This window comes from Sarcophilus harrisii, chromosome 1 (assembly GCF_902635505.1).
Source record: "Sarcophilus harrisii chromosome 1, mSarHar1.11, whole genome shotgun sequence".
Taxonomy (NCBI): domain Eukaryota; kingdom Metazoa; phylum Chordata; class Mammalia; order Dasyuromorphia; family Dasyuridae; genus Sarcophilus; species Sarcophilus harrisii.
Window position 1 is genome coordinate 116,021,159 of NC_045426.1, and position 25,862 is coordinate 116,047,020.

Consider the following 25,862-nt stretch of genomic DNA (forward strand, 5'->3'; position numbering starts at 1 on the left):
AAAGACCGTATGTCCTAAAAAAAAAACATTCATAACTATTATTTTTGTAGGAACAAAGAACTAGAAACTAAGGGAGAAACTGAGGAACAACTACACAAATTATCAAATAAGAATGGAAATATGAATAAAATATTACTGTGCCATTAAAAAAAAAAAAACAATGAAACGCAAGTTTTCAGAGAAAATTAGACCTATAAGAATAAAATCAGAAAAATTAAGAACAATTTACACAGTTAACAACTTTGAAAGACCTGAAAGCCCTGATCAATATAATGACAAATCACAATTCCAGGACTGATGATCAAGAATGTTACCCATCTAAAAACAATTTGACAACAGAATCAAATTGCATAATATGTAAATTTACAGACATAACCAATATAGAATTTGTTTTGCTTGACTACACTTTTGTTATGAGAGCTTTGTTTTTCTTTTTTTTTTTTTCAAGTGTAGGATGGGAAGGAGAAAAGGGGATAGGGTGGGGCAGAGAAGAAAAAAAGAAAGAACAGAGGGTCACTAAAGCATCTTTTGTATTAAAAAAAAGAAATACACGGATGAAACAAGGTTTCATTACACCAAATAAGACAGTTTTGAAGATAACATTCTGACTTATTATATATTTGAAAATAAAAGCAAATAGTATGTAATATGGATCCAAATTCATGTATAATCCTCTTTTTCGGTTCTACTATAAAAGGGGGGAAATTTTAATTTTATCAGGGCCAGGCTGCAAAGCACACAATAAAATCCCTTTTATGATTTTATCATCATAACAGGTTTTTTATTCAACAAATATTCCAGCTAAATGAACTATTCTATTTACCAATCTTACCTCTAATCAAATATTTGGCAGTTTCCAAAAACTAAATGCAATTTCAAGGAATAAAAATTTTTCACTAATAAGAATATTCCTAAGACTATATCAAAATGCTATGGTTTTTGAACTCTCTCTTCCCCTCCTCAATTTATTTTTATTCTTAATTATAAAAGATGGTTCAGTAGGTAGAGATATGTGAAGGACGCAATATATCTGGAAACTGAAGTGACATACATAAAAACAAAGATATCAACAAAAATAAGGTTTAAAAATATACCACACTAGAAATACAATATCATGAGAAACTACATAAAGTGATTTTAACAATGGAATTAACTTCTGGAATTATGATATAGCCACTTAAGGAGAATCTTTTAAAAGGATATAACATTAATTTAATAGTCTTTCTGTTCCATCCACTGCTCTTTTCCACAACAGAACTTTGAAAAATGAACCCTTCTAGATTTCCTTAGCTTTCCTTAGCCTCAGCTTATTTTGAGTTGCCATGCTTTTAAAGTACTACCTCACTTCCACTTTCTGTAGACTTTCCACCTTTTGAAAATTCAAGTTGGTAAGTCAATTGCCAGTGGAGCTTCATTTTTCTCTTCAGACAATTCCCTTTTTCCTCCTGATCAGAATTTTGGAGGTCTTCAGGACTTCATATTTAGAATTTCTCCTTCCTCATGGCCTGATTTAGCCAAGGCATCTTACCTAACTTACCTTCTTCTCCCTTCTGAAACTTGCTCTCCCTCAATCTATATTAAACAATTCAATTTTTGAAGCTTTCCTCACAAGGCATCTGATACAAAAACCATTTCCTCCCTAAAGGTTCCATTGTTTAGAAACCAGAAGTTGCTTCATGCTGGTGATAATTAGATGTAAAAAAGATTTATTCCACATGTTAGAGAATAAAATTATCATTAAAGCAAATCAAGATAGCATCTTCTTTTGTCAGAGAGAGCTCCAACAATGTAGATTGTTTTCATGAAATGTTGCAACCACCACCATCATTCCCACTCTCAAAAAAAAAAAAAAATTGCCTAGTGAAGAGCCTTCAGGTGAAAGATGTTATATTTCATCGAGCCAAAAGTAAAAAAACCATTCTAGCTAATAGACTAGCATAAATTTGAGTGTATAAATTTCAGTACAACTCACAAGAAGACATCAGAATAGCACTTTAGCAAGGACTTTCATCCATTTATCTATTAAAATTTAAAGAAAAATATAAAGGGATTCAATGAGAAAAAATATGAAGAAAGGTGGTCTAGTCATACCAGATTTCACACTGTACTATAAAGCAGTAATTGTCAAAACAATCTGGTATTGAGAAGAAGAATAATGGACTAAGGGAATACATTAGATACACAATTAGGTACACAATACATTGTAGTAAACAATCTTGGTCATCTTCTATACAATCCAAATCTGGGGGACAAAAACTCATTATTTGATTAAAACTACTGGGAAAATTGGAAACAATATGACAGAAACTAGTTATGGACCAACATCTCACACCATATACCAAAATATGATCAAAATGAATATGATTTAAATGTAAAGGGTGATATTATAAACAACTTAGGAAAGCATGAATAGTCTTCATGTCAGATTTATATTTGAGAATTTAGAAGATATAGAAAGCATGATATGAATATTTTGACTATGTAAAATTAAAGATTTTATACAAACAAAACCCATAAGATCAAATTAGAAGAAAAGCAGAAAACAAGGGAAAATATTTCACATCATCTCCTCTGATAAAGGCCTTATTTCTAAATATACAGAGATTTGAGTATCAATTGATAAATGGCAAAGGATATAAACAAAGTTTTCAAAGAAATCAAAATTATCTATAGTTATATGAAAAACCAAGTTCTAAATCCTTCTTGATTAGAGAAATGAAAATTAAAACAGCTGAGGTACCACCTCACACTTACCAGATTGGCTAATATGAGAGAAAAGGAAAATGGCAAATGTGGAAAGGGATAGAATAAAATTGGGACACTAATGCATTGTTGATACAGTTGTGAATTGATCCAAACATTCTGTACAACAATTTGGAACTACACCCCAAGGGCTACAAAACTGTGCATACCCTTTAATTCAACAATACTATTAGCAGGGTCATATCCCAAAGAGATCATAAAAAAGAAAAGGAGTGGCCTACATGTACAAAAATATTTGCAGCAACTCTCTGTGGTAGCAAAGAATTTGAAATTTAGGGATTGCCCATCAATTAGTTGTGGTATATGAAAGGAATGGAATACTATTGTGCTGTAAGAAATAATGAGCAGGCACATTTCAGAAAAACCTGGACAGACTTATACATGAACTGATGCTGAATAAAATGGCCAGAACCAGGAAAATATTGTACACAGTAACAGCAACATTGTGTGATCAGCTTTTGATAGACTTAGCTTTTCTCAGCAATACAATCAACTGAGAAAATTCCAAAAGATTCATGATGGAAAATGACCTCTACATTGAGAAAAAGAACAATGGGAGTCTGAATGCAGATCAAAGCATACTATTTTCACTTTTTCTGTTGTTTTTTTACTTCAATAGTTTTTCCTTTTGTTTTGATTCTTCTTTCACAATAGGACTAATGTGGAAATATATTTAATATGACTGTACATGTATAACCCATATCAGATTATTTGCTATCTTGGGGAAAGGAAAAAGGAAAGGAAAAAAACTTGGAACCAAAAATCTTATAAAAATTAATGTTGAAAACTATATAAGTAAATGGAAAAAAATAAAATATTAAGTGGGAAATTATTTTAAAAACCTTTTAAAGAACAAGAAAAGACGAGCTGACAGATTCCAGGAAATGTGAATTTCTAAACACACTGATATTTCAAAGTGAAGTAATTAATATCATCTGAATACAGAATGAAGCATGAAGCATACTATTTTCACTTTCTTTGGTTGCTTTTTTTTTTTTGAGTCTTCTTATACAAAATAACTAATAAGGAAGCATTTTACAGGACTGCACATGTACAACCTAAGCAAAGAGAAGACACAGAATGGGAAGGGGAGACAAAATTTGGAACTCAAAACAAACAAAAAAAGTTTAAAACTTTTAACATTTAATTGAAAGAAAAATATTACTTTAAAAACTTAATAAAGCTCCTTCAGAAACAGAAGAAACAGAAACTGAATGGATACCCATCAGTTGGAGAATAGCTAAGTAAGGTATGGTATATGAATGTTATGGAATATTATTGTTCTGTAAGAAATGATCAGCAGGATGATTTCTGAAAGGCCTGGAGAGACTTACATGAACTGATATTAAGTGAAATGAGCAGAACTAGGAGATCATTGTACACAGTAACAATAAAATTATACAATGATATATTGTGGATGGACTCTGCTATTTCCAACAATTAGGTTGATTCAGGCCAGTTGCAATACTCTTGAAAAGAAAGCCATCTGCAGCCAAAGAGAGGACTGTGGAGACTGACTGTGGACCACAATATAGTATTTTCACTTTTTTTATTGTTATTTTCTTGCATTTCATTTTTCATTTTTTTTTCCTTTTTTGATCTGATTTTTCTTGTACAGCATGATAATTGTGGAACTATGTATAGAAGAACTGCACATGTTTAACATATATTGGATTACTTTGTCATCTGAGGGAGGAGGTGGGGGAAAGGGAGGGAGAAGAAAATTTGCAACACAGGGTTTTGCAAAAGTGAATGCTGAAAACTATGCATACACACTTTTTTTTATAGCTTTTTATTTACAAGTTATATGTATGGGTAATTTTACAGCATTGACAATTGCCAAACTTTTTGTTCCAATTTTTCCACTCCTTTCCCCCACCCCATCCCCTAGATGGCAGGATGATCAGTAGATGTTAAATATATTAAAGTATAAATTAGACACACAATAAGTATACATATGCATATGTTTTGAAAGTAAAAAGCTTAAAAAAGAGAGAAAATAAGAAAAATTTGAGAGCCCCACAGCCCACTTGGGGAAAGCCAAAAACATCGGGGGAAAGCTAGAGCCAGCTTTAAACTCTTAAGGAACCAGGGGCAGCTAGATGGCACAGGGGATAGAGTTTAAATTAGGCCTTAAACATTTTAATATTTCCTAGCTGTGTGAACCTGGGCAAGCCACTTAACGCCAACTGTCTCAGAAAAAAAAAAAAAAAAAACTCTTGAGGACCCCAACTTGTCAGTGTAAGTGATACCTAGATAAGGCCCTAACCTAGTATATATAGTTATCCCTTCCCCATTGCAGAAATTGGGGTCCCAGCACTCCCATGATTTGGAAAATTTGCTCAAAATTTTTTGACCTCCTCTTCATATTAGAGAAGGAGTTGGAATTGTTTTTCTTTTTCTTTTAAGGGGTGTTTATATTACCTTATTGTAAATTTGGATTAAATATTTGGTCATAGACCATGTTATACAATACTAAACATCTATTTTATGCATTTCAGAGTTTCTAAACTTATTCTGTGTTGTCTGCTGGTCATCACAAATTGTCTGGGGCTTCCATAAAACTACCCCAAAATTCCCACATAATTCTTATTCCAACCCGCAATATAACAAAACCACAGTGGGGAAGGAATAACTATATAAAGCCTACACATGTATTACAAACATTAAAAAAAAAAAAATGCTAAACAGAATTAAGTTGAACACTTGTGATATAGTGGTATAGCTATCACTTAAGTGTGCAAGATGCCCTCTAGTCATCCCTGCAATATGACTTTCTTTTCCAGACCTTGTTTTCCAGTCAGATGTCACTTCAGTCCTCTCCCCATGGCATCACCATTTATTGGTATCCCATTTCTATTTGGTTTCTGCACTGAGCATTTTCCATAACAAATGTAAATTCACTTATGTGTTATGGGCCAGAACTTGAAACAAGGTACTAAGTGGAATTAAGGAGACAATGGTCAAATCTGGTTTAGCTTTGATTTAATCCTACAACAAATAATGGTTTTCTAGTGATATAATGATTGGTGTATACTCAGTGTGGGGCATATAAGCAGGGACTGAGAGCCACAGAGGAGAAGCAGTCAGGGCCAGAAAAGACAAGCACACTAGAAGCTCTCAGAAGCTGAGACAGATTCATTCTATCGTTTACCTTTGTGGTGGCTGGAGGCTGAAGCACAAACCTTTGGATTCTGAGAGATTCAGATGGCAGAAAAGACAGGCAAGAGCTCAAGCTCTCGGAACCAATATCTATCATAAGAAGGTTAAATAAAATTGTGTTAAATCCTTCAAGGAAATTTGTGTTTCTAAACTTGTACATACAGAATACCTTATTAGAGAAGTCTCTTTAGGGAAGAATTTATAGTACTCATATCTCAAAGTAAGCATTTAGAATCAACTATAAAGTTTTCTATATTTCTAGACAAATGATGAAAACAAACTTTTATTTGCCTCTCAAAATAAGGCCTACGAACTAATTTTCCATTTAGTTGTAACTTGCTTTTGTGTTCTGGTTTCATTTATGGTGAGAAAATCCTAAAACACTTCAACTTCTTAATGAATCGATAACAGTACAATGAGAAAGAGGAAAAGGAAACTCGACAATGTGTATATGAGGCTGTTCTGGAAAGTGCTAAAGCAAATGTAACCAAAGCTCTAAAATTGCCACCAAGACTGGCCTATATTTCTTATTTATTCCATATACAGCTTGTTTATACATATTTGCTTGTTGTTTCTAATGATTGTGAATTGAGAGCAGGAACTCTTTTATTTTTCCTTGTATCCCCAGTGCTTAGAAGGCATTTACTGACTTATCCACCCTCTTACCTCCACACTCAAAAAACTTATCATACCCTTGATCTAATCAACACACAAATATTCTTCCACAATCCATAACTGAAATTCCTGAAGATTAGTTACCTCCTGTCTTTCCATCTCCCAGTGTACTTTACCTTCTGCCCTCACCACAAATTCTAGTCTATACATTTTCTCTTTGATTTTCCAATTATTCACTCTACCTCTAGGCTCAGTTTCCTGCCTTTTAATTCTTGCCCCTGTCTGTAGACCAAAGAGATCATAAAAGAGAGAAAAGGACCCAAATGTGCACAAACATTTGTAACAGCTCTTTTGGTGGTGGCAAGGAACTGAAAATTGAATGGATGACATTAGTTGAGAAATAGCTGAATAAGTTACAGTATATGAAGGTAAAGGAATATTGTTTTGTAAGATATGACGAGCAAGTCGATTTCAAAAGAGCCTAGAAAGACTTACATGAACTGTTGCTGAGTAGTGAGTAGAACCAAGAGAACACTGTACTCAGTAACAAGATTTTGTGATGATCAACTGTGATGTATTTGGCTCTTTTCAATGAAATGATTCAAAGCAATTCCGGTGCTTTCCAAATCCAGAGAGAGAGAACTACAGAGATCGAATGTGGATCAAAACAGTATTTTGACCTTTTGTTATTTTTTGCTTAGTTTTTTCCCTCTCATGTTTTTTCCCTTTTGGGTGTGTGTGTGTGTGTGTGTGTGTGTGTGTGTGTGTAGCATGGCAAATACAGAAATATATTTAGAAGAACTGACCATGTTTAAACCATTTCATTTTATTTGCACGCTTAGGGGTAGGGAAAAGGAGAGGGAGAAAAATCTGGAACACCAGGTTTTGCAAAAAAGTTTTGAATGTTGAAAACTCTACATGTATTTAGAAAAATAAAATGCTACTAAAACTTTTTTAATTAAAAAAATCTTCTCCATGAAGTAATGAATTAAACTTTGCATTGTTATCTAACTCTTAAATTCAGTAGTCCCACTACTTCCCATCAATTTCCAAACCTCATTGTTATATTATGCCCACAAGTCTACCTACTCCTCTCCTGCCAATGTCTATAGAAAGCTCTGGAGCAAATCACACATTCTGTGAAAACTGAGCACAGTACTTCATTCTCAATTAGGCCCTCAATAAAACACTCCAATCCCTCAAAATACTAAATGATCATTTTGTCACAGCTGTTTGAGAGACACAGGGTGTTCTCTAGACACCTATATCCTTTCCCTTATTTTCTTCAGCTGAAAATGTTACCAAGTAGATCTCAACCAGGAAGCAACTAAAAGTTTGCCTTATACAACCCATTTTTGCAGATAAAGAAACTAAAGGCCTCTAAGAAAACAAAATAACTAAATCTGATTTGAAGAGAGACCAATCTTTTTGAAAATTTTTTCTGGTCAACTGATGTCAATTATTTTGTACAAGCTAAAAGTGCAAACAGTATGTCCTCTCACAATAAATTTAATATAAGAGAAAATAAAAACTTGGAGCTTGAACAATTTTTATAACTTTTCAATCTAAAATTGAAAGTGAAATATGATGTGATTTTCCACTTCAGTAACCCACCCAATGTCATGCTATGTCAACTGTATTTAGAATCTTTCAGTTGATATTTCCTTCCTTTCCATTACAAAATAAAAAATTCTTAAAATATGGTCTGATTTGATCCTACTTTAGTAACATTATGTTCTTTTAAGTCCAAATCAAATGAAGGTACTTCAGATGGAATAAGCAAATATATTTTAAGAATTCTATCGTAGAGAATTTGTCTTGGAGTGAGAAAAACCCAGGCTAAAAATCCCACCTCTGATAATTGGCTTCCTAATGGTGAACAAGTCTTTCAATAACCCCAAGAAACTCTCAAAATGACTAAGAATTAAGTTAGAATCTAAATGGGCAGAGAAAATTCTCACCAGGATATTTTTACACTGATAAATTACAGGTCCAGTAAAAAAAAATTAAAAGCAAAAACACTCCTAAATAATACTCATGCAATAATCACTTTCTGGGATACAGCATTCTCAAAAAGATTGGAAATGGTTTCTACAATTAATGTTCTCTCCAAAAATTGCCAACTTAAATGGATAACTTCTCAACTCCTCCGTATTGGTTCCCCTCTATTTCTTGTCTTCCTTCAATAAGATATAACCTTTGAGGGAAGGAACTGTCATTTTTTTTTTGCTTGTATTTAGATGCCCGTGAGCACAATGGGTGGCACACAGTGAGAGCTTAATAAATGATTTGTCTAATCTCCAACCTACATTTAAAAAGATATATTTCACACGAACTGATGCTAAGTGAAATGAGCAGGACCAGGAGATCATTATATACTTCAACAACAATACTAGATGATGACCAGTCCTGATGGATCAGGCCATCCTCAGCAACGAGATCAACCAAATCATTTCTAATGGAGCAGTAATGAACTGAACTAGCTATACCCAGAAAAAGAACTCTGGGAGATGACTAAAAACCATTACATTGAATTCCCAGTCCCTATATTTATGCACACCTGCATCTTTGATTTCCTTCACAAGCTAATTGTACAATAATTCAGAGTCTGATTCTTTTTGTACAGCAAAATAATGTTTTGGTCATGTATACTTATTGTGTATCTAAGTTATATTTTAATATATTTAACATCTACTGGTCATCCTGCCATTTAGGGGAGGGGGTGGGGGGGGTAAGAGGTGAAAAATTGGAACAAGAGGTTTGGCAATTGTTAATGCTGTAAAGTTACCCATGTATATATCCTGTAAATTAAAGGCTATTAAATAAAAAAAAAAAAAATTAAAAAAAAAAAAGATATATTTCAGAAATCATATTTTAGAAAGAATGCAAATGGTAGGTTAGGAATTTTCTTCCTCTGACAATTTTATTATTTGAGCTATTTCACACATTAGCCTTTGAAATGAATATATATATACACTATATAAAACATTAGCGCATATCTATTGTTATGATATAAATGAACATTTACATTTAAGTGGATGTAAATGTAAATGTCAGCATCATATGGTAGAAAAACTTCAGTTTTAGGAAACTTTGAATTATATCATACTTCAAAATCAATTGGGAGTCAGGCAGTTCTTGGACCTAATCTCATCTCAGATATCTCCTACTACATGGGCATGAGGAAGTAGCTTATTCACTGTGAGCTTCAGTTTCATTAATTGCAAAATAGGAATCACACCTGTGTGCATACTTTATAGGGTTGTTGAAGTTTAACAAATTAATCTATAAAGGGTCCCCCATTATTTCTAAAGGACCTCTAAGTTACAAAAGGAAAAAAAAAAAACAAGAAATCAAATAACAAAGCACTTAATTGAATACCAAAACAAATTCAGGGAATATCTATTTCCCATACAAGGAAACATATACAGCACTTAAGTCGATAGATTGAAAACAGTTCCTCACACACTTTTATGCTAGTGGGGAGAAAGGAAATAACATTCTTGAAGGGTTTTACTCTAGGAGATTATTCACTCCAGCTCTAGCCTCAATTCCTGCCTTTAAACTCTTCCCCATGTCTGTAGACCAAAGAGATGATAAAAGAAGGAAAAGGACCCAAATGTGCAAAAAATGTTTATAGCAGCTCTTTTTGTAGTGGCAAAGAACTGGAAACTCAATAGGAACCACTGATTTTAGAATGGGAGACTACCCCTTTGGCAAATTTTACTAAGCTTTTTACATCTACAGCTGTTGCTGAATGAAGATCTGACTCTTACTACTATGAACCTCAAGCAAACTATGGTTTCTAACTTTCAGATGCTTCATTTGTACCTTCTGTACGTCATTGATTTCTTTCCCTCCACCACTCTCATTTTAGATTTTTTTATTAGTATTTTATTTTTCACCCCAATTACATGTGAAGATAAGTTCCAAATTTTTCTCCTCTCCTTCCCCTCTCCCTTTCTAAAATGGTAGACAATGATGTTACTAATGTGCTATCATACAAAAAATATTTCCATATCAGTCACAGTTGTGAAAGAAAAAACATATAAAAAGGAGGGAAAAAACAGAGAAAACAATGAAATAAGTGAAAAAAGCATGCTTTGAACTGCATTCAAAACATCATTCTTTATATGGAAGTGGATAGCATTTTCCTTCTCGAGTCCTTTGTACTTGTGGCGAATATTGTGGCGCTGAGAAGACCTGATTCATTCACTGTTGAACATCATACAATGTTGCTGATACTACCTATGATTCCCCTGGTGGAATAGATGGATTTATTTCAATAACAACAATTTATTTCAATAGCAATGAAGGCAGCTGAAGCAGGCACCATGGCATGCTTAGAGTTTGGTTGGACATCATTCCAAGCCAGCACCAGTGATCTTGACTTTGTTCTGCCACTGAACAGTGGCATGAGTGAATGAGTGGAAGAGAAAGTGAGGCTTATGATTTTATCCACCTCAGGCTCATTTAAATCCAATGTACACACAAATCAAAAGACATCATCCATACTATTTAGCCTTTCTATCGATTTCAAAGTCCTGTGTGATAGGCAAGTAACAAAACAGCAGATGTGGATACACTGGGAATGGTGGTCATAACTCTGCACACAAGTGACCTAGGCCATAAATCGTCTTCTCATTGAAAACATCAGTAGGATTCGGCAGTCACCTAGGTATCTGAGCAGCTTTCAACCGGATCATACTGCTCATCTCCAAGTATAAGGGTCTAGAAAAAGTGCCCTAAAATTTTCTGTTTACCCAACCATGTGCTGATTACTACAGCAGGTAGAGATCCCACCTTGTGGTCAAAACACCAAAAAAATGTACAAAAACTTCTGCAAAGGTGATTCCATTCACCATTGTTACATAGAATATGTGCACACCTGACAACCCAAAATCCAGTAGACCCAAAAGACAAACAGCTCTTGCTGTAAGAGAACTCAAATGGTATAAGCATCGGATTAATAGCCCTGAGTGAAATGAAGGCCAGCTTACTAAAGTCAAAGCTGGATACACAATTTTCTAGAGTGGCTGCAGCAAGGGGAATATCATGAAGCTGATGGAGATTCTTCAATCAAGACTAATCTATAGTCAACAAGCTTATATGCCTTATAAAAATATTGACAGGCTCATAACAATGTGACTGCCACTTTCAGGGAAATGCTATGCCACCAACTTCAATGTCTACCATGATGAATCCTGGTGAGGTCAAAGAATTTTATGAAGATCTGGAGACCCTTATCATCAATATGCCAAAAAAAGGACTAGCTTTTAATTCTATGAAACTTTAATATAAGACTAGGCACAAAACTTCATGGAATGCACCCTGGCAGCAAACATTAGCATTTAATAGACTATGTTATTGTAAGAAGTGACAGGAGTGAAAGTGACAAAGGCAATGTGTGCTAGACTGATCAAGCTAAATAGTCATCTTCACCAAAAGCAACAGTCCCAAGACACAAAGACTTCCAGGAGAACTAATGTCAATAGATTAAAACATGTCTCTAATAGGGTTTCCTGAAAACTTTGAGGATAAAACACAGTTGGCAACATTAGAGCAGAAAAGTTAATAGCTTTCAGAGATTTGGTATACAGCAATTGCATTTACTCGTCTGAGTTAGAAGACCCACAATTATCAAGACTGGTTTGATGAAAATGATAGGGAAATTCAGAAGTTACTAAATGAAAAATGAGAACTCCAAAAAGGATGTCCAGGCAGGATATTTCATCTACCTTTAAGAAGGTGGCATTTAATTCCATCAAAAGCAAAGCACAAGCAAAACTTAGATTAAGGATTCTTGGTTCTGTAAAAAGGCAGGTGAAATTCAGTTTTATGTTGATTGTAACAATCCAAAGCATTTTTATGATGCATTAAAAGTTACACATGAGTCAAAGATCTATGATGCTCTTCAACTCCTCAGTGTTGATGGAGCCATACTGATTAGTGACAATTCATGATTCTAGAGATGGGCTGAACACTGAGACAATGTTCTCAACAGACCATAATCAAGGTTGAAGCCACGGACCACTGCCTCAGGTTGAACTCAATGCCTCCTTAGCTGAAGTTTTATCTGAAGAAGTTTTTATGATATTAGGCTCCTTTTGTGTGGCAAGGCACCTGGGGCTGATTCTATTCCAACTGAGATTTATAAGGTGGAAGAATGCATTGCTCAAACAAAAGCCAAAATTTTCTGGATTATATGGCAAGAGGAGATTATGCCCCAAAAGGGAAAAGATGCCTCCATCATCTATCTCTCTAAAAGAAAGGGAATGGATTGTCCTGCAAGAATCTATTAGGAATTAATCTATTTATGTAGTACTATATCAATAAGACTCCCAAGAAACTATTTTAATGACCTAGGAAAAATAACAAAATCCATCTGGAAGAACAAAAGGTCAAGAATTTCAAGGGAATTAATAAAAAAAAAAAGCAAATGAAGGTGGCCTAGCTGTACCTGATGTAAAACTATATTATAAGCAGCGGTCACCAAAACCATTTGGTATTAGCTAAGAAATAGACTAGTTGATCAGTGGAATAGGTTAGGTCACAGGACAAAACAGTCAATAATTATAGCAATCTAGTGTTTGACAAACCCAAAGATCCCAACTTTTGGGATAAGAATTCATCATTTAACAAAAACTGCTGGGAAAACTGGAATTTTAGTATGGCAGAAATTAGGCACGGACCCACACTTAACACCATATACCAAGAGAAGATCAAAATGTGTCTATGATTTAGATATAAAGAACGAGATCATAAATAAATTGGAGGAACATAGATAGTTTACCTCTCAGAATTGTGAAGGAGGAAGGAATTTGTGACCAAAGAAGAACTAGAGATCATTATTGATCACAAAATAGAAAATTTTGATTACATCAAATTTAAAAGCCTTGATACAAACAAAACTAATGCAAACAAGATTAGAAGGGAAGCAACAAATTAGGAAAACATTTTTACAACTAAAGGTTCTGATAAAGGCCTCATTTCCAAAATATATAGAAAATTGACTCTAATTTATGAAAAATCAAACCATTCTCCATTTGGTCAAAGGATATGAACAGACAATTTTCAAATGACAAAATTGAAACTATTTCCACTCACATGAGTGTTCCAAATCACTATTGATCAGAGAAATGCAAATTTAGACGACTCTGAGATACCACTACACACCGGTCAGATTGGCTAAGATGATAGGAAAAAATAATGAATGTTGGAGGCGATGCAGGAAAACTGGGACACTGATGTATTGTTGGTGGAGTTGTGAACGAATCCAACCATTCTGGAGAGCAAATCCAACCATTCTGGAGAGCAATCTGGAATTATGTCCAAAAAGTTATCCAACTGTGCATACCCTTTGATCCAGCAGTGTTTCTACTGGGCTTATATCCCAAAGAGATACTAAAGAAGGGAAAGGGACCTACCTGTATGTGCCAAAATGTTTGTGGCAGCCCTGTTTGTAGTGGCCAGAAGCTGGAAAATGAATGGATGCCCATCAATTGGAGAATGGTTGGGTAAATTGTGGTACATGAATATTATGGAATATTATTGTTCTGTAAGAAATGACCAGCAGGATGAATACAAAGAGGTTTGGAGAGACTTACATGAACTGATGCTGAGTGAAATGAGCAGAACCAAGAGATCACTATACACTTCAACAACGATACTGTATGAGGATGTATTCTGATGGAAGTGGATTTCTCTGACAAAGGGAAGAGCTAACTCAGTTCCAACTGATCAATGATAGACAGAATCAGCTACACCCAGAGAAGGAACACTGGGAAATGAATGTAAACTGTTTGCATTTTTGTTTTTCTTCCCAGGTTATTTTTACCTTCTGAATCCAATTCTCCCTGTGCAACAAGAGAACTGTTCGGTTCTGCACACATATATTGTATCTAGGATATACTATAACATATTTAATATGTATAAGGCTGCTTGCCATCGGGGAGGAGGGGAAGGGAAGGGAAAAGTCGGAACCGAAGTGAATGCAAGGGATAATGTAAAAAATTACCCATGCATATGTACTATAAATAAAAAGTTATAATAATAATAATAATAAAAGAATCTATTAGGAGTTAGGGGGTCTCTCTCTCAAGCTGGAAAGTTTGCCAGTGTTTTCCTTAAAAGGCTGAGACTACCTTTAGAAGGTCAGCTATCTACAGACCAGTGCAGCTTCAAAAGGAGCCAAGGGACATTAGTATGGTGTTTGCTGCCTGATAACTCCAAAAGAAATACCAGGAGCAGAATGGGTCACTAGGCAAAATTTGTAGATCTGACCCAAGCCTTTGTTGCCAATCACAAAAGCTTCTGGAAAATTATGTCAAAATTTAGTTGCCCATAAAAGTTTGTCAGTATTATATGTCAATTTCACAATGACATGCTTGCCTGGGTTCTGGACAATGGGATGATGCTCTTGAGCTTTCCCAGTCACCAATGGAGTACAGACTGTGTGCTTATTCCCATGCTTTTTAACACTTTCAGCTATGTTGTCAAAGGCCTTTAATGAACATGAGCATGGCGTCAAGGTCACATGAGCATGGCGTCAAGGTCAGCTACCATAAATTCAGCTTGAAAATGCTACAAAGCCAAAACTAGAGTGAAGGGTATGTTAATGCATGAATTTTTGTTTCCAGATGATTATGCACTCAATACAATCTCTGAAGCTGAAATGCAATGAAGTATGGATCAATTCTCTGACGCTTGTGCTATTTTAGCCTAATAATTAACACCAAGGAAACACAGGTTTCTCTACCACCCAGCCAGCACCATACCATCCATATATGGAATCACCAATTATAGCAAATTAAAAAGTTTTGAATATTGTGGACAAGTTCACTTACCTTGGCAGTATACTTTCCAATGAATGTCCACATTGATAATAACGTTGCCCACACACATTGCTAGAACTTAGCTCAGTATTTGAGAGGCTCCAAAAGAAGTGTGGGAGAAAAGAGTTAAGTATTAGACTGATTCACTGTTGTATGTCTATGAAATCTGGACAGCATAGCCATTCTATGCCAGGAAATTAAATGCTCCATTTGTTGTAGGAAAAGATAGCAGACACTGAGGTCCTTTCTCAAATTAAGACTACCAAACTCTATTGAAGAGAGAATGCAACTCCTTTGGACTGACCACATTGTTCAAATGCCAAATATACTGTTTGCATGCCAAGTGTACACTGGTCAATTTTTTGGATTTTTTTATTTTATGGAGAACTCACATAAGTGCTCACATGATGGTGAGAAAAAGTGGTTATGAGGACACTGCCAAGGTCCCCCTTAAGGAATTTAGAATTGACTGCACAACATGGGTGTTACCGGAATAGGACAGCCCAACATTACATTTCCTCATAAGAGAAGGTACTGTGTTCTCTGAGCAAAGCAGAACTGAAAGAGTTCAGAAGAAATGCAAGATAGGCAAAGTTGGAGAATCCATCCCAAATTTTCATATGAACTATTTGTGCCCAATCTGTGGCAGAGTATTCCAAGACTGTTCAGCTAGTCAGACAGAGACAAACTTAAGTCAACATATTGATGTCATTTTCATGATCTTTCAGAACAAGACATTTATATGTCACATATATGCCCATCTCCAATTGATGGGCAGTCCCTAAATTTCCAATATTTTGCTACCACAAAAAGAGCTGTTATATTTTTGCTCATGTAGGTGCTTTCCCCTTTTTTATCTCTTTAACATACATACTGAATAGTAGTAACCTGACCAAGGGGCATGTATGAATAGTTTAGTTGTCCTTTAGGCATAATTCTAATTTGCTCTCCAGAATGATTGGATCAGCTCACAACTTGACCAACAATGCATTAATATCCCCATTTACCCACATCCTCTCCTCTCCAATATTTAAGATTTTTTTTTTGGTCATATTAGCCAACGCAGTACATCTCAATTATTTTAATTTGCATTTCTCTAATAAAACAGAGTGCTTCAAGCTAATTGTACAATAATTCAGAGCCTGATTCTTTTTGTACAGCAAAATAATGTTTTGGTCATGTATACTTATTGTGTATCTAAGTTCTATTTTAATATATTTAACATCTACTGGTCATCCTGCCATCTAGGGGAGGGGGTGGGGGGGGGGGGAAAGAGGTGAAAAATTGGAACAAGAGGTTTGGCAATTGTTAATGCTGTAAAGTTACCCATGTATATATCCTGTAAATAAAAGGCTATTAAATAAAAAAAAAATAAAAAAAATAAATAAAAAAAAAATAAAAAAATAAAAAAAAAAAACAGAGTGCTTCATCATATGCCTACACATAGCTTTTATTTCTTCATCTGAAAGCTGCCTGTTCCTATCCTTTGACCATTTATCAATTGGGGGACAGCTTGTATTCTTACAAATTTGACTCAATTCTTTATATATCTAAGAAATGAGGATGACTCTATTTGCTTCCTTTTTATGGGAGAGTTCATCCTATTCACATTCAGTTATGATTACTGTACATTTCCCTCCATTCTATGTTTCCTGTTTGTCCTCTCTTTTCACCCTTTCTGTGGACAGTGTTTTGCTTCTGCCTACCACCATCCTTCACCTCTCTTCTACCAGTCTCCACCTCCTTTCATTTTATTTTCTCCCTTCCTACTTCGTCAAGTAAGATAGATTTCTATATTTAACTGTATATTGTTATTCCCTCTTTGAGCCAATAGTGAGGAGGGTAAGTCACCCACCTTCCCATCTTCCCCTCCAATATGATAGTTTTTTGGTGTCTTACTCTGTGAAATAATTTACACCATTCTATTTTTCCCCTTCCTCCTGCACTCAGTATACTCCACTCTCTCATTCCCTAAAATTCACTCTATTATCTTCTGTAATTGTATATTCTTGCTAGCTCTTCAGCACTATTGAATTCCTTATGTTTTCTTTTCCCTTTTGACCATTTTTGGTTACTCTTGGATCTTGATATTAATGATCAAATTTTTTGTTCAATTCTGATCTCTTCCTTATGAAGCTTGAAAGTCTTCAATTTCACTGATTTTTTTTTTCTCTTCCAAGTACTATGCTTAATTTTACTGAGTAAGTGATTTCTGGTTGTAGTCCTCGCTTCGTCTTCCAGATTAATCATGTTCCATGACCTCCAATTTTTTAATATTACAAGTGCTACTTCCTATGTAACACTGATTGTGGGTTCCCAATATTTGAATTTTTTCTTTCTGACCACTTGCAGCCATTTTTCCTTGATCGGACATTCTGGAATTTGGCTACCATATTCCTTGAAGTTTTTATTTTGGGATCTTTACTGAGACGATCAATGGATTCTTTCAATGCTTATTTTGCCCTCTGGTTCCTGAACATCATGGCACTTTTCCTTGGTAATTTCTTGAAAGATTTTGTTTGGGTCCTCCTTTTGATTACAGCTTTCAGGTAGTCCAATAATTCTGACATTATCTCTCCTGGATCTATTTTCCAGGTCAGCTGTTTTTCCAATGAGGTACTTTACATTTTCTTCTATTTTTTCATTTGTTTTAATTTGCTTGATTCTTGATGTCTCAAAATATCATTAGCTTCAACTTGCAAAACTTAACAATTTTAACAAATTGTTTTCTGAACTAGCTTTTGTACTTTTTTTCTTCTATGGGAGTTATGTTTTCTTTCACAACATAATTTTTATGGAAATATTTTGCATAACTTCACATGTTCTTAATAGGAGCTGGGACTGATGATAAGGGAGAGAATCTGGAACTCAAAAGTTAAAAGAAAAAAAAAGTTTTAAAAAATTATTTAAAATGTAAATAGAGAAAATACTAAATATGACCCAATTTTTCTTCTACCTCTCTTACATGATTTTTTAGCTCCCTTTTAAGCTCTTCCGTGAGTTATTGCTGGGTCTAAGAACATTTCCTGTTTTTCTTTGGGACTTTATCTATTGGTGTTTTGACATTGTTGTCCTCTTCTGAGTTTGTATCTTCATCTTTCTTGTCACAATAATAACTTCCTATGGTCAGATTCTTTTTTGTTGTTTTTTACTCATCTTTTTTGGCCTTTTAACTTTCTTTTAAACTTGAGTTCTACTCCTAGGATGAATGGAAGGGACCCTGTCTGGTTTCTTGTGCCAGAAGCCTACAAGAAGAGCCCCTCATATCTGGTGCTGCATAGCTGTCAATTTTTCTTTTAGTCATGTTTACCTCAGTCTTCCGGGCTGCCACCCAGAAAAACTTGGGTAATTATTATCTGCTGCTGTTTCAGCTTCCAGGAAGATCTCTTCTAGTTTGATATTTTCTAATTATATTACTAAGCCACTATTTAATGATCTTTTATATTCAAGTCATTTGAACTTTCTCAGATATGTAAACCAAAGAAATCATAAAAAAGAATCACAGGCCTCAGATATGTCATTACACTCAGACTTCTTACATAAGAGTAGATCCATTCATCATAATTGCAAAAGTCTATGATTCAACCTGCCTCATAAGCTCCACTAGCTCAAAAGAACTTCTCAGTAATTGCACATGTTTAACACATGTTAATCTAGGAGGGTGGGATGGAGAAAAGGGAGGGAGAAAGACTTGGGGGGTGGGGTTTTGCAGGGGTCAATGTTGACTGCTTTCTTTACATGTATTTTGAAAGTGACAAACTATTATTCAAAAGAAAAAAAAAGGGGGGACATCTAGGTGGCGTAGTGGATAGTCCTGAAGGCGGAAGGACTTGAGTTCAATTCTGACCTCAGACACTGAATACTTCCTAGCTGTGTGACCCTGGGCAAGTCACTTAACCCCAACTGCCTCTGCAAAAAAAAAAAAAAAAAAATCACCACTCAACACAACAAAAAAGCTGCCTCAGGCAGATGCTATGAGTTTATTCCCCCTGTTACCAAAACCCCTGAAGTAAACTTCAGGCTCAATGAAAGCACATAATTCTATTTCCACGTGATTGTGGCTATTATAGTCACACATCCTTAGACCTCAAACCCAAAATTCTCTCTAGTTTTAAAAACTTTCTATTCACACCCCTAAAGTATTCAATAATGGTCATAACTATGTAAAATATTGTTCTTAAGTTCCTACAGATTGTTATACACAGTTTTGCTGTGCAATTGTTTCAGTCTTGTCTGACTTTGTATGAACCCCTTTTGAAAGTTTTGGGATAAGATTATAGAGTAATTTGCCGTTTCCTTCAACAGTTCATTTCACAGATAAAGAAATAGAAGCAAAATGACTAAATGACTTGCCCAGAGTCATACAAGTAGTGCTGGTGTCTGAAGTCAGATCTGAACTCAGGAAGATACCTAGCCTGGCACTCCATCCACTGCACCAAAATGCTAGGCTGTGATAATGCTCAGGTTCCAGTACTATGTTAATTATTCAATTTGCCCTCTGAGTTCAATTTTGAAACATTCAAGCTCTGCATTTCCTCAAAGTACATTATGAATTATACTTCTATCGAATCCAAATGGAACTTTTATCCTCAAGAAAAAAATCCTGAAAGCAGCTTTTAAATGTATTTGTTATTAGTATAAAACCATATAAAAACAAACTATCATGAGAAAACATTCCCTGAAAATCCCTGCAAAGCAGGGATTAGTTAGACTTACAAAATTATGGAGGAGTTTTGGTAACAAAATAGTTTATATATAGTTAAAATATATGAAATAAAAAATAAAATATCACATATTACAATGCAATAAAGTAATGAGTACTTAAGAGAAATAAATTATCTCCCTAATTGTTGACAAACCATTAAACATTAGTAAACATTATTTTATTATTAAACATTACTAAAAATTAAACATTAAAAGGAAAAAGTACTTTTCCCTGATATCAATTCACAGGCTATGAATTTGAGTTGAAAGGGGCCCTAAAGATTACCTAGTCCAACACCTTCATCTAACAGATGAGAAAAACTGATGCTTAGGGATTTTAAACTTGTCCAAGATCACACAGGTAGTAGATAATGAGTAGAAAAGGGATTGAAACTCAGATCCCTCAGACACCAAATCCAATATTCTTTCAATCTTACACCTTTTGTTCCAAGATTATTTTTCCTTCCCAGTGACTTTCACACATTATTTCATAGTTGTTATTAAGGTTGTTTATTAGTCCATTTGATAAGTCTAAAACATTTTAATAACTATCCAATTATAATTTTAACTAATGGTAAAATATCTAATTCAAATGCTGCATTTCACCATAAACACTACTTTGAAAAAAAGCCAGAAAACAGCATTTTGCTTATAATAACGCAACATTCAACAACCTCAACTAAGAATTTTTTTAATTTATCCCATTTATATGTGAAAAAATGCGCTAAAATTATTTCATCTTGTATTTGTACAAATCTGTCAGCAATACCACAAGTGCTACACATATACATAGCAGTGAGTTTTAAGTTATAATTTAATATTCATTAAAATACTAATTATTTTGCCACTGATTTTATTACAAAGAATCTTGTTCTATTATTATTATTTTAGTAAAAATACTGCAAAACACAATTTCATCCAACCTTCATGTGACCCTGTAAGATTCCCATCCTTTAATCATTTTCCTCAAAGACATGTTTATAAATATGTTTCTTAGATTCTTAAAGGGGACTTAAAATAATTCCAACTCTGCTGTTTTACTACTTCTATGACCTTAGATGATTATCTGACCTTCTCCATCCACAGAATGAGGGAAAAGTTGGATTTTGTGACTTCTAAGAACGCTTTTATCTCTAAATCTAGGAAGTTATCTTTGCCTGCAAATTAAAAGATAAAAACTTATCTGCCACTGCTACTTATGAACCACACTGAATTTATTATCATCATGATAACATTTGAGTAAATATTCTATTCTAACTTGGAAATTGAAGGACAACAACATTAAATAACTTATTTAATAACCACAGCAAATCTGTCCCTTCTTGGATCACTGCCTTGCCATGGCAGATGGGAATGGATGAATTTAATCCAAGTTATCATTTTACATACCACTATACTACTTTGAAGAAATGGATTACCCCTCATAGCCAATAAAAGAGTGAGAAAAGCAGCACTAGGATCTAATCTCAAAAATGACAATAGTATATGTTCAAATCCAAGGCAAAACATTCAACACCACACAGTAAAAATCTATGCTCCAACCACTAATGTCAAGGAGATCAAAGTTAATCAGTTCCATGAAGACTTATATAATCATCTAGAAATAACGCTAAAAAAAAAAGATGTCATATTCATCATAGGGACTAGAATGCAAAAGTAGGAAGTCAAAAGATAATTGGAATAATAGGCAAGTTTGGCTTTGGAGTACAAAATGAAGCAGGGCAGAGACTGAAATTATCAAGATAACTCAATGGTCATAGCAAATGCTCTTTTTCAACAACCCAAAAAGCAACTCAATACAAAACAACAAAACATTACTGACAGTCAACAATGAAACGAGATAAGATTATATACTTATTTAGCAGCCAAAAGTGAAGAAGCCCTATACAGTCAGTTAAAATAAGACAGAGAGTTGACTATATCTCAAATCATAAGCTACTATTGCAAAAGAAGAGGTATCAAGAATATATACAACTATACCAGAAAAACCTTAATATTAGAGATAACTGATATCCAAGATGATATGGTTATAGATTTACAGCCAGACATCCTGGAGAATGAAGTCAAATGGGTCTTAGAAAGCACTGCTAACAATAGGGCTAGTGGAGATAACAGAATTCCAGATGAGTTAAAATCCCAAAAGATGCTGTTAAAAACCTACTACATTTAATATGCCAGCAAATTTGGAAAACTCAATAATGTTCACTGGATTGGAAAAGATCCATTTATGTCCCAATCATAAAGAAGGACAATGCCAAGGAATGTTCAAATTACTTTAAAAAGAAAAAAGTACACTCAACTCAAGTTGAGAGCAACTCAAGCAAGGTTATGCTTAGACTGTACAAATCAGTCTGCAGCACTATGTCAACCAAGAATTACCAGAAGAGTTGGCTAGTGTTAGAAGAGACAGAAGAATTATAGACCAAATTACAAACATTCATTGGATTATGGAGAAAGCAATAGTTCCAGAAAAATCCTACTTATACTTCATTAACTACACATATAAAGCTTTTGACCATGGATCACAATAAAATGTGGCAAGGAGTACCAAATTATCTAACTTTATGCAGCCTTTATACAGGTCAAGAAGCAACAGTTAGAACCAAACATGAAACAAATGATTGGAAAAGGAAAATGACCAGGCTATATATTGTACTCTGCATTTGGTAATCATTGAAAATGCCAGGTTGGATGAATCAAAAGCCAGAAATAAAGTTGCTAGGAGAAATAACAATCTCAATTATGTAGATGATACCACTCTTATGGCAGAAAATAAAGAATTAAGAAACCTCTTAACAAAGATGAAAGAGAAAAATGTAAAAAATGAACACCAAATCTGTAAATTATAATTAAAACTCAGTTTTTTCATTTGCTAATTAACCACAGGATTTCTCCCCTTCCTCCACTACTATATACATAGTACATTCAGCATTTCTCTGTACTATATATAAGCTTTATATATTACTATATATAAGCTTTTCAGTTTCCAAAAACATATTGGGCATTTTTGGGGCACCCTATATGACAACCAAAAAAATAAAAAAAGTAACTAACAAGGGGTCTTTTTAAGTTACTAGAATTTTTTTTGTATATTTTTTGCTTTAACTAAATTTCATCATACTTAAAATTCACTCATTTCCACTCCTCCTTTACTTAACTCAAGCTACTTTTCATATCACTGACAAAAATTAAATTTAAAATACTAGTACTGGAAGGAGGGGGAAAATTGAAACAGAATTTTTTGCAAGGGTCAATGTTGAAAAATTATTCATGCATGTTTTGTATATAAAAAGCTATAATAAAAATGTAAAAAGAATTAAATTTTAAAAAAAAGTGGAAAAAAATAACCATTACTGCACATACTTTTTCAATTTCTGCTTTTAAAGCAACTGACTACATTTTATTGGGAAAATCATAGTGTTTTAAAAAAAATGCAACACATTTCTCTAAATTGGAAATGTGGGGGTAGTATTGTAGGAAGATGGCAGGGTTAAGTAAATTTCAAGCTCTCCAGATATTTTCCACAAACAGAACAAATGTGCATCTCTAGCTCTGGAGAAACACCAAGTGGTAATCCCAGGGGTTGGCTGGGTGTGGCTGGAGTACCAACAGACTGTGTGCAGAGTTGGAAGTTTGAATTCAATGAAGCTCAGCTGACTACTAACACCAGGTTCATCTGTCCTGCAGAAGCATAACCCTAAGTGAGTGCAGAAGTAGTGCAGCAGGCACACTGCTTGCTGCAGGCTCTTCCAGGCAAGTGGAGTGTCTTGGTATGGGGGTTCCTGGTCAGAAGGGAGAGCTGAAGTGAAGCAAGAGGCACCATCCTCATTAGATTTGAGGTGCTCACTCTAATGTTTCTCATTAAAAATAATAATGATGATGATGAACTGGCAAAGAACTCAACCACAGTAACTTACTATGGGAACAGGGAAGACCAGGATGCATCTTCAGAAGAGGACATTGAATTTTAAAAAAAATGCTTCTACCCTAAAGACTAATGCTAAATGGCTCCCTGTTAAGAGAGAATTTATAAAAGAACTCAAAAAAGAATTTAAAAATCAAATGAGAAACACTGAGGAAAAACTAAAAACAAATAAAAACCATCCAAGAAAAACATTATGGGGAAAAAACAGTTATCCAACTAGAAAAGGAAATTCAGAGTCTTAAAAACAAAAATTACTTTTGAAAATTAGAATTGGGCAAGGAAAAGTCAGTGAAGCTACAAAATCAAGAAATAACAAAATAGAACATAAAGAATGAAAAAATAGAACAGAATGTGAAACATCTGGAGAATAGTTCAAAAAGAAAAATTATGAGGATAATTAGACAAACAGAAAACTGACCAAAAAAATAATCTTGGCATAATGCAAGAAACTATTCAAGAAAATTGTCCTGGAGTGAAAGAATAGGAGGAAAAAGTAGAAACAGAAAAAAAAATTCACTGATCACCACTTCAAACAGATCTTTTGTGGAAAACACATAGGAATATTATTGCCCAATTTCGAAAATCCAGATCAAAAAGAAAATTTTACAAGAAATAAGAAAAAAAATTCAAATATGCTACAAATATAATTGCATAGGACTCAGCAGCACTTTCAAAAGAAAGATTGGGTAGATTTAAAGTAAAAATATTAATTATGTTATACAAATGAGGTGCAGAGGAAGAATAAACACAAGCATTAGAGAGTAGAGGAGGACATTCTGAGAACCTACTCACTTCAGGAATGGGCTAAATAGGAAATACTACATATTTATCATGAAGGATATAGCACCCTCCCAAATCTATAAAGAAATAAGGGGGGAAGAAATGGGCACATGGAGAACCAAAGGTTGAGGGAAGAAGACAAGGGAGAGATCCATATGTAGGAAGAGGTCAAGTAACAGTAAGGCAAGTTAAGTAGATTAAAGCAATGTCAGAAGGAATAGGAAAGATGTTTGTGTATGCCAGAGGGAGAAACAGCATATGTGTCTATGTCTATGTATATATCTACATAAGCATACATAAAATATCTTTTCTTAACTATAGTTTGCTTAGGGATGGGGTAAGATGAAAAAGGGACAAAAAATAAAGTAAAAAAAGATGCATAACAGAAAACAATTTAACAAGGAAGAAAAGAAAAAATGGACATTCAAGAATATAATTCCTTCTACTTATATACTTCCTTAAATGGGTAATTTTGTTATATATTTTCAATTCTCCCTCATGTTCTGCTAGGACATGACAATGTTCTTTTGTTTTAATATTCCTTTTTTGTTTTTCTTTTTTCTTTTACTTTTTTTTAAATAAAATTTAAACAAAATCTTATTTTTCTTAAAATGGTCATTTACATACATTAAAGTGATAGATTGTTTAATATACATACATATATATTTCCTCAAATCTAATTATAAGAAACCTTTAATACTTTAGAATATTTGTGATTTCACAAGTGTAAATGCAATTTGGAGAAATAAACATCTGGATTCAGAGTCCCTTAAATATTAGCTACATATCCATGAACAAATAAATCACTTAAGCTCTCTGAACATCAGTTTTTACAAGAGTAAACTGGAAATAATAATAATGATGGCTATATGATTCCATTAGAATGCAAACTTCTTAAGAGCAGTTAATGTCCTTAATTTTCTTAGCATTTAGTATAGTGTTTTATTTTAACACATAGTAAAAAGCTTCATAATTCTTATTCATTCAGATATACATAAGCATATCCAGAAGAAAAATATAAAGAAAATAAATACAAATAAATATAAGAATGTCAATAGCAGATAGAGGTAAAAGGAGAA

The 25,862-nt window shown here is 34.1% G+C and overlaps 1 protein-coding gene across 17 annotated transcripts in view; it reads right to left on the reverse strand.

The window, feature by feature from the left end:
• Positions 1-25,862, reverse strand: part of KDM4C (lysine demethylase 4C) — a 437,501-nt gene that overhangs the window by 391,332 nt on the left and 20,307 nt on the right. For 4 of the 17 annotated variants that reach the window (XR_004233268.1, XR_004233272.1, XR_004233269.1 and 1 more), the window contains exon 1: positions 5,918-6,846. The exons of 5 other annotated variants lie outside the window; for them this stretch is intronic. Coding sequence is in view for 4 of the 12 variants with exons in the window: in XM_031961844.1 (XP_031817704.1) it covers positions 5,918-6,085 (168 nt within the window). In the remaining 8 variants the exon portion in view is untranslated. Of the gene's footprint in view, positions 1-5,917; positions 6,862-25,862 lie in introns of those variants that run through there. 8 more of the 17 variants (XR_004233280.1, XM_031961923.1, XM_023497920.2 and 5 more) reach the window with 6 other exon arrangements.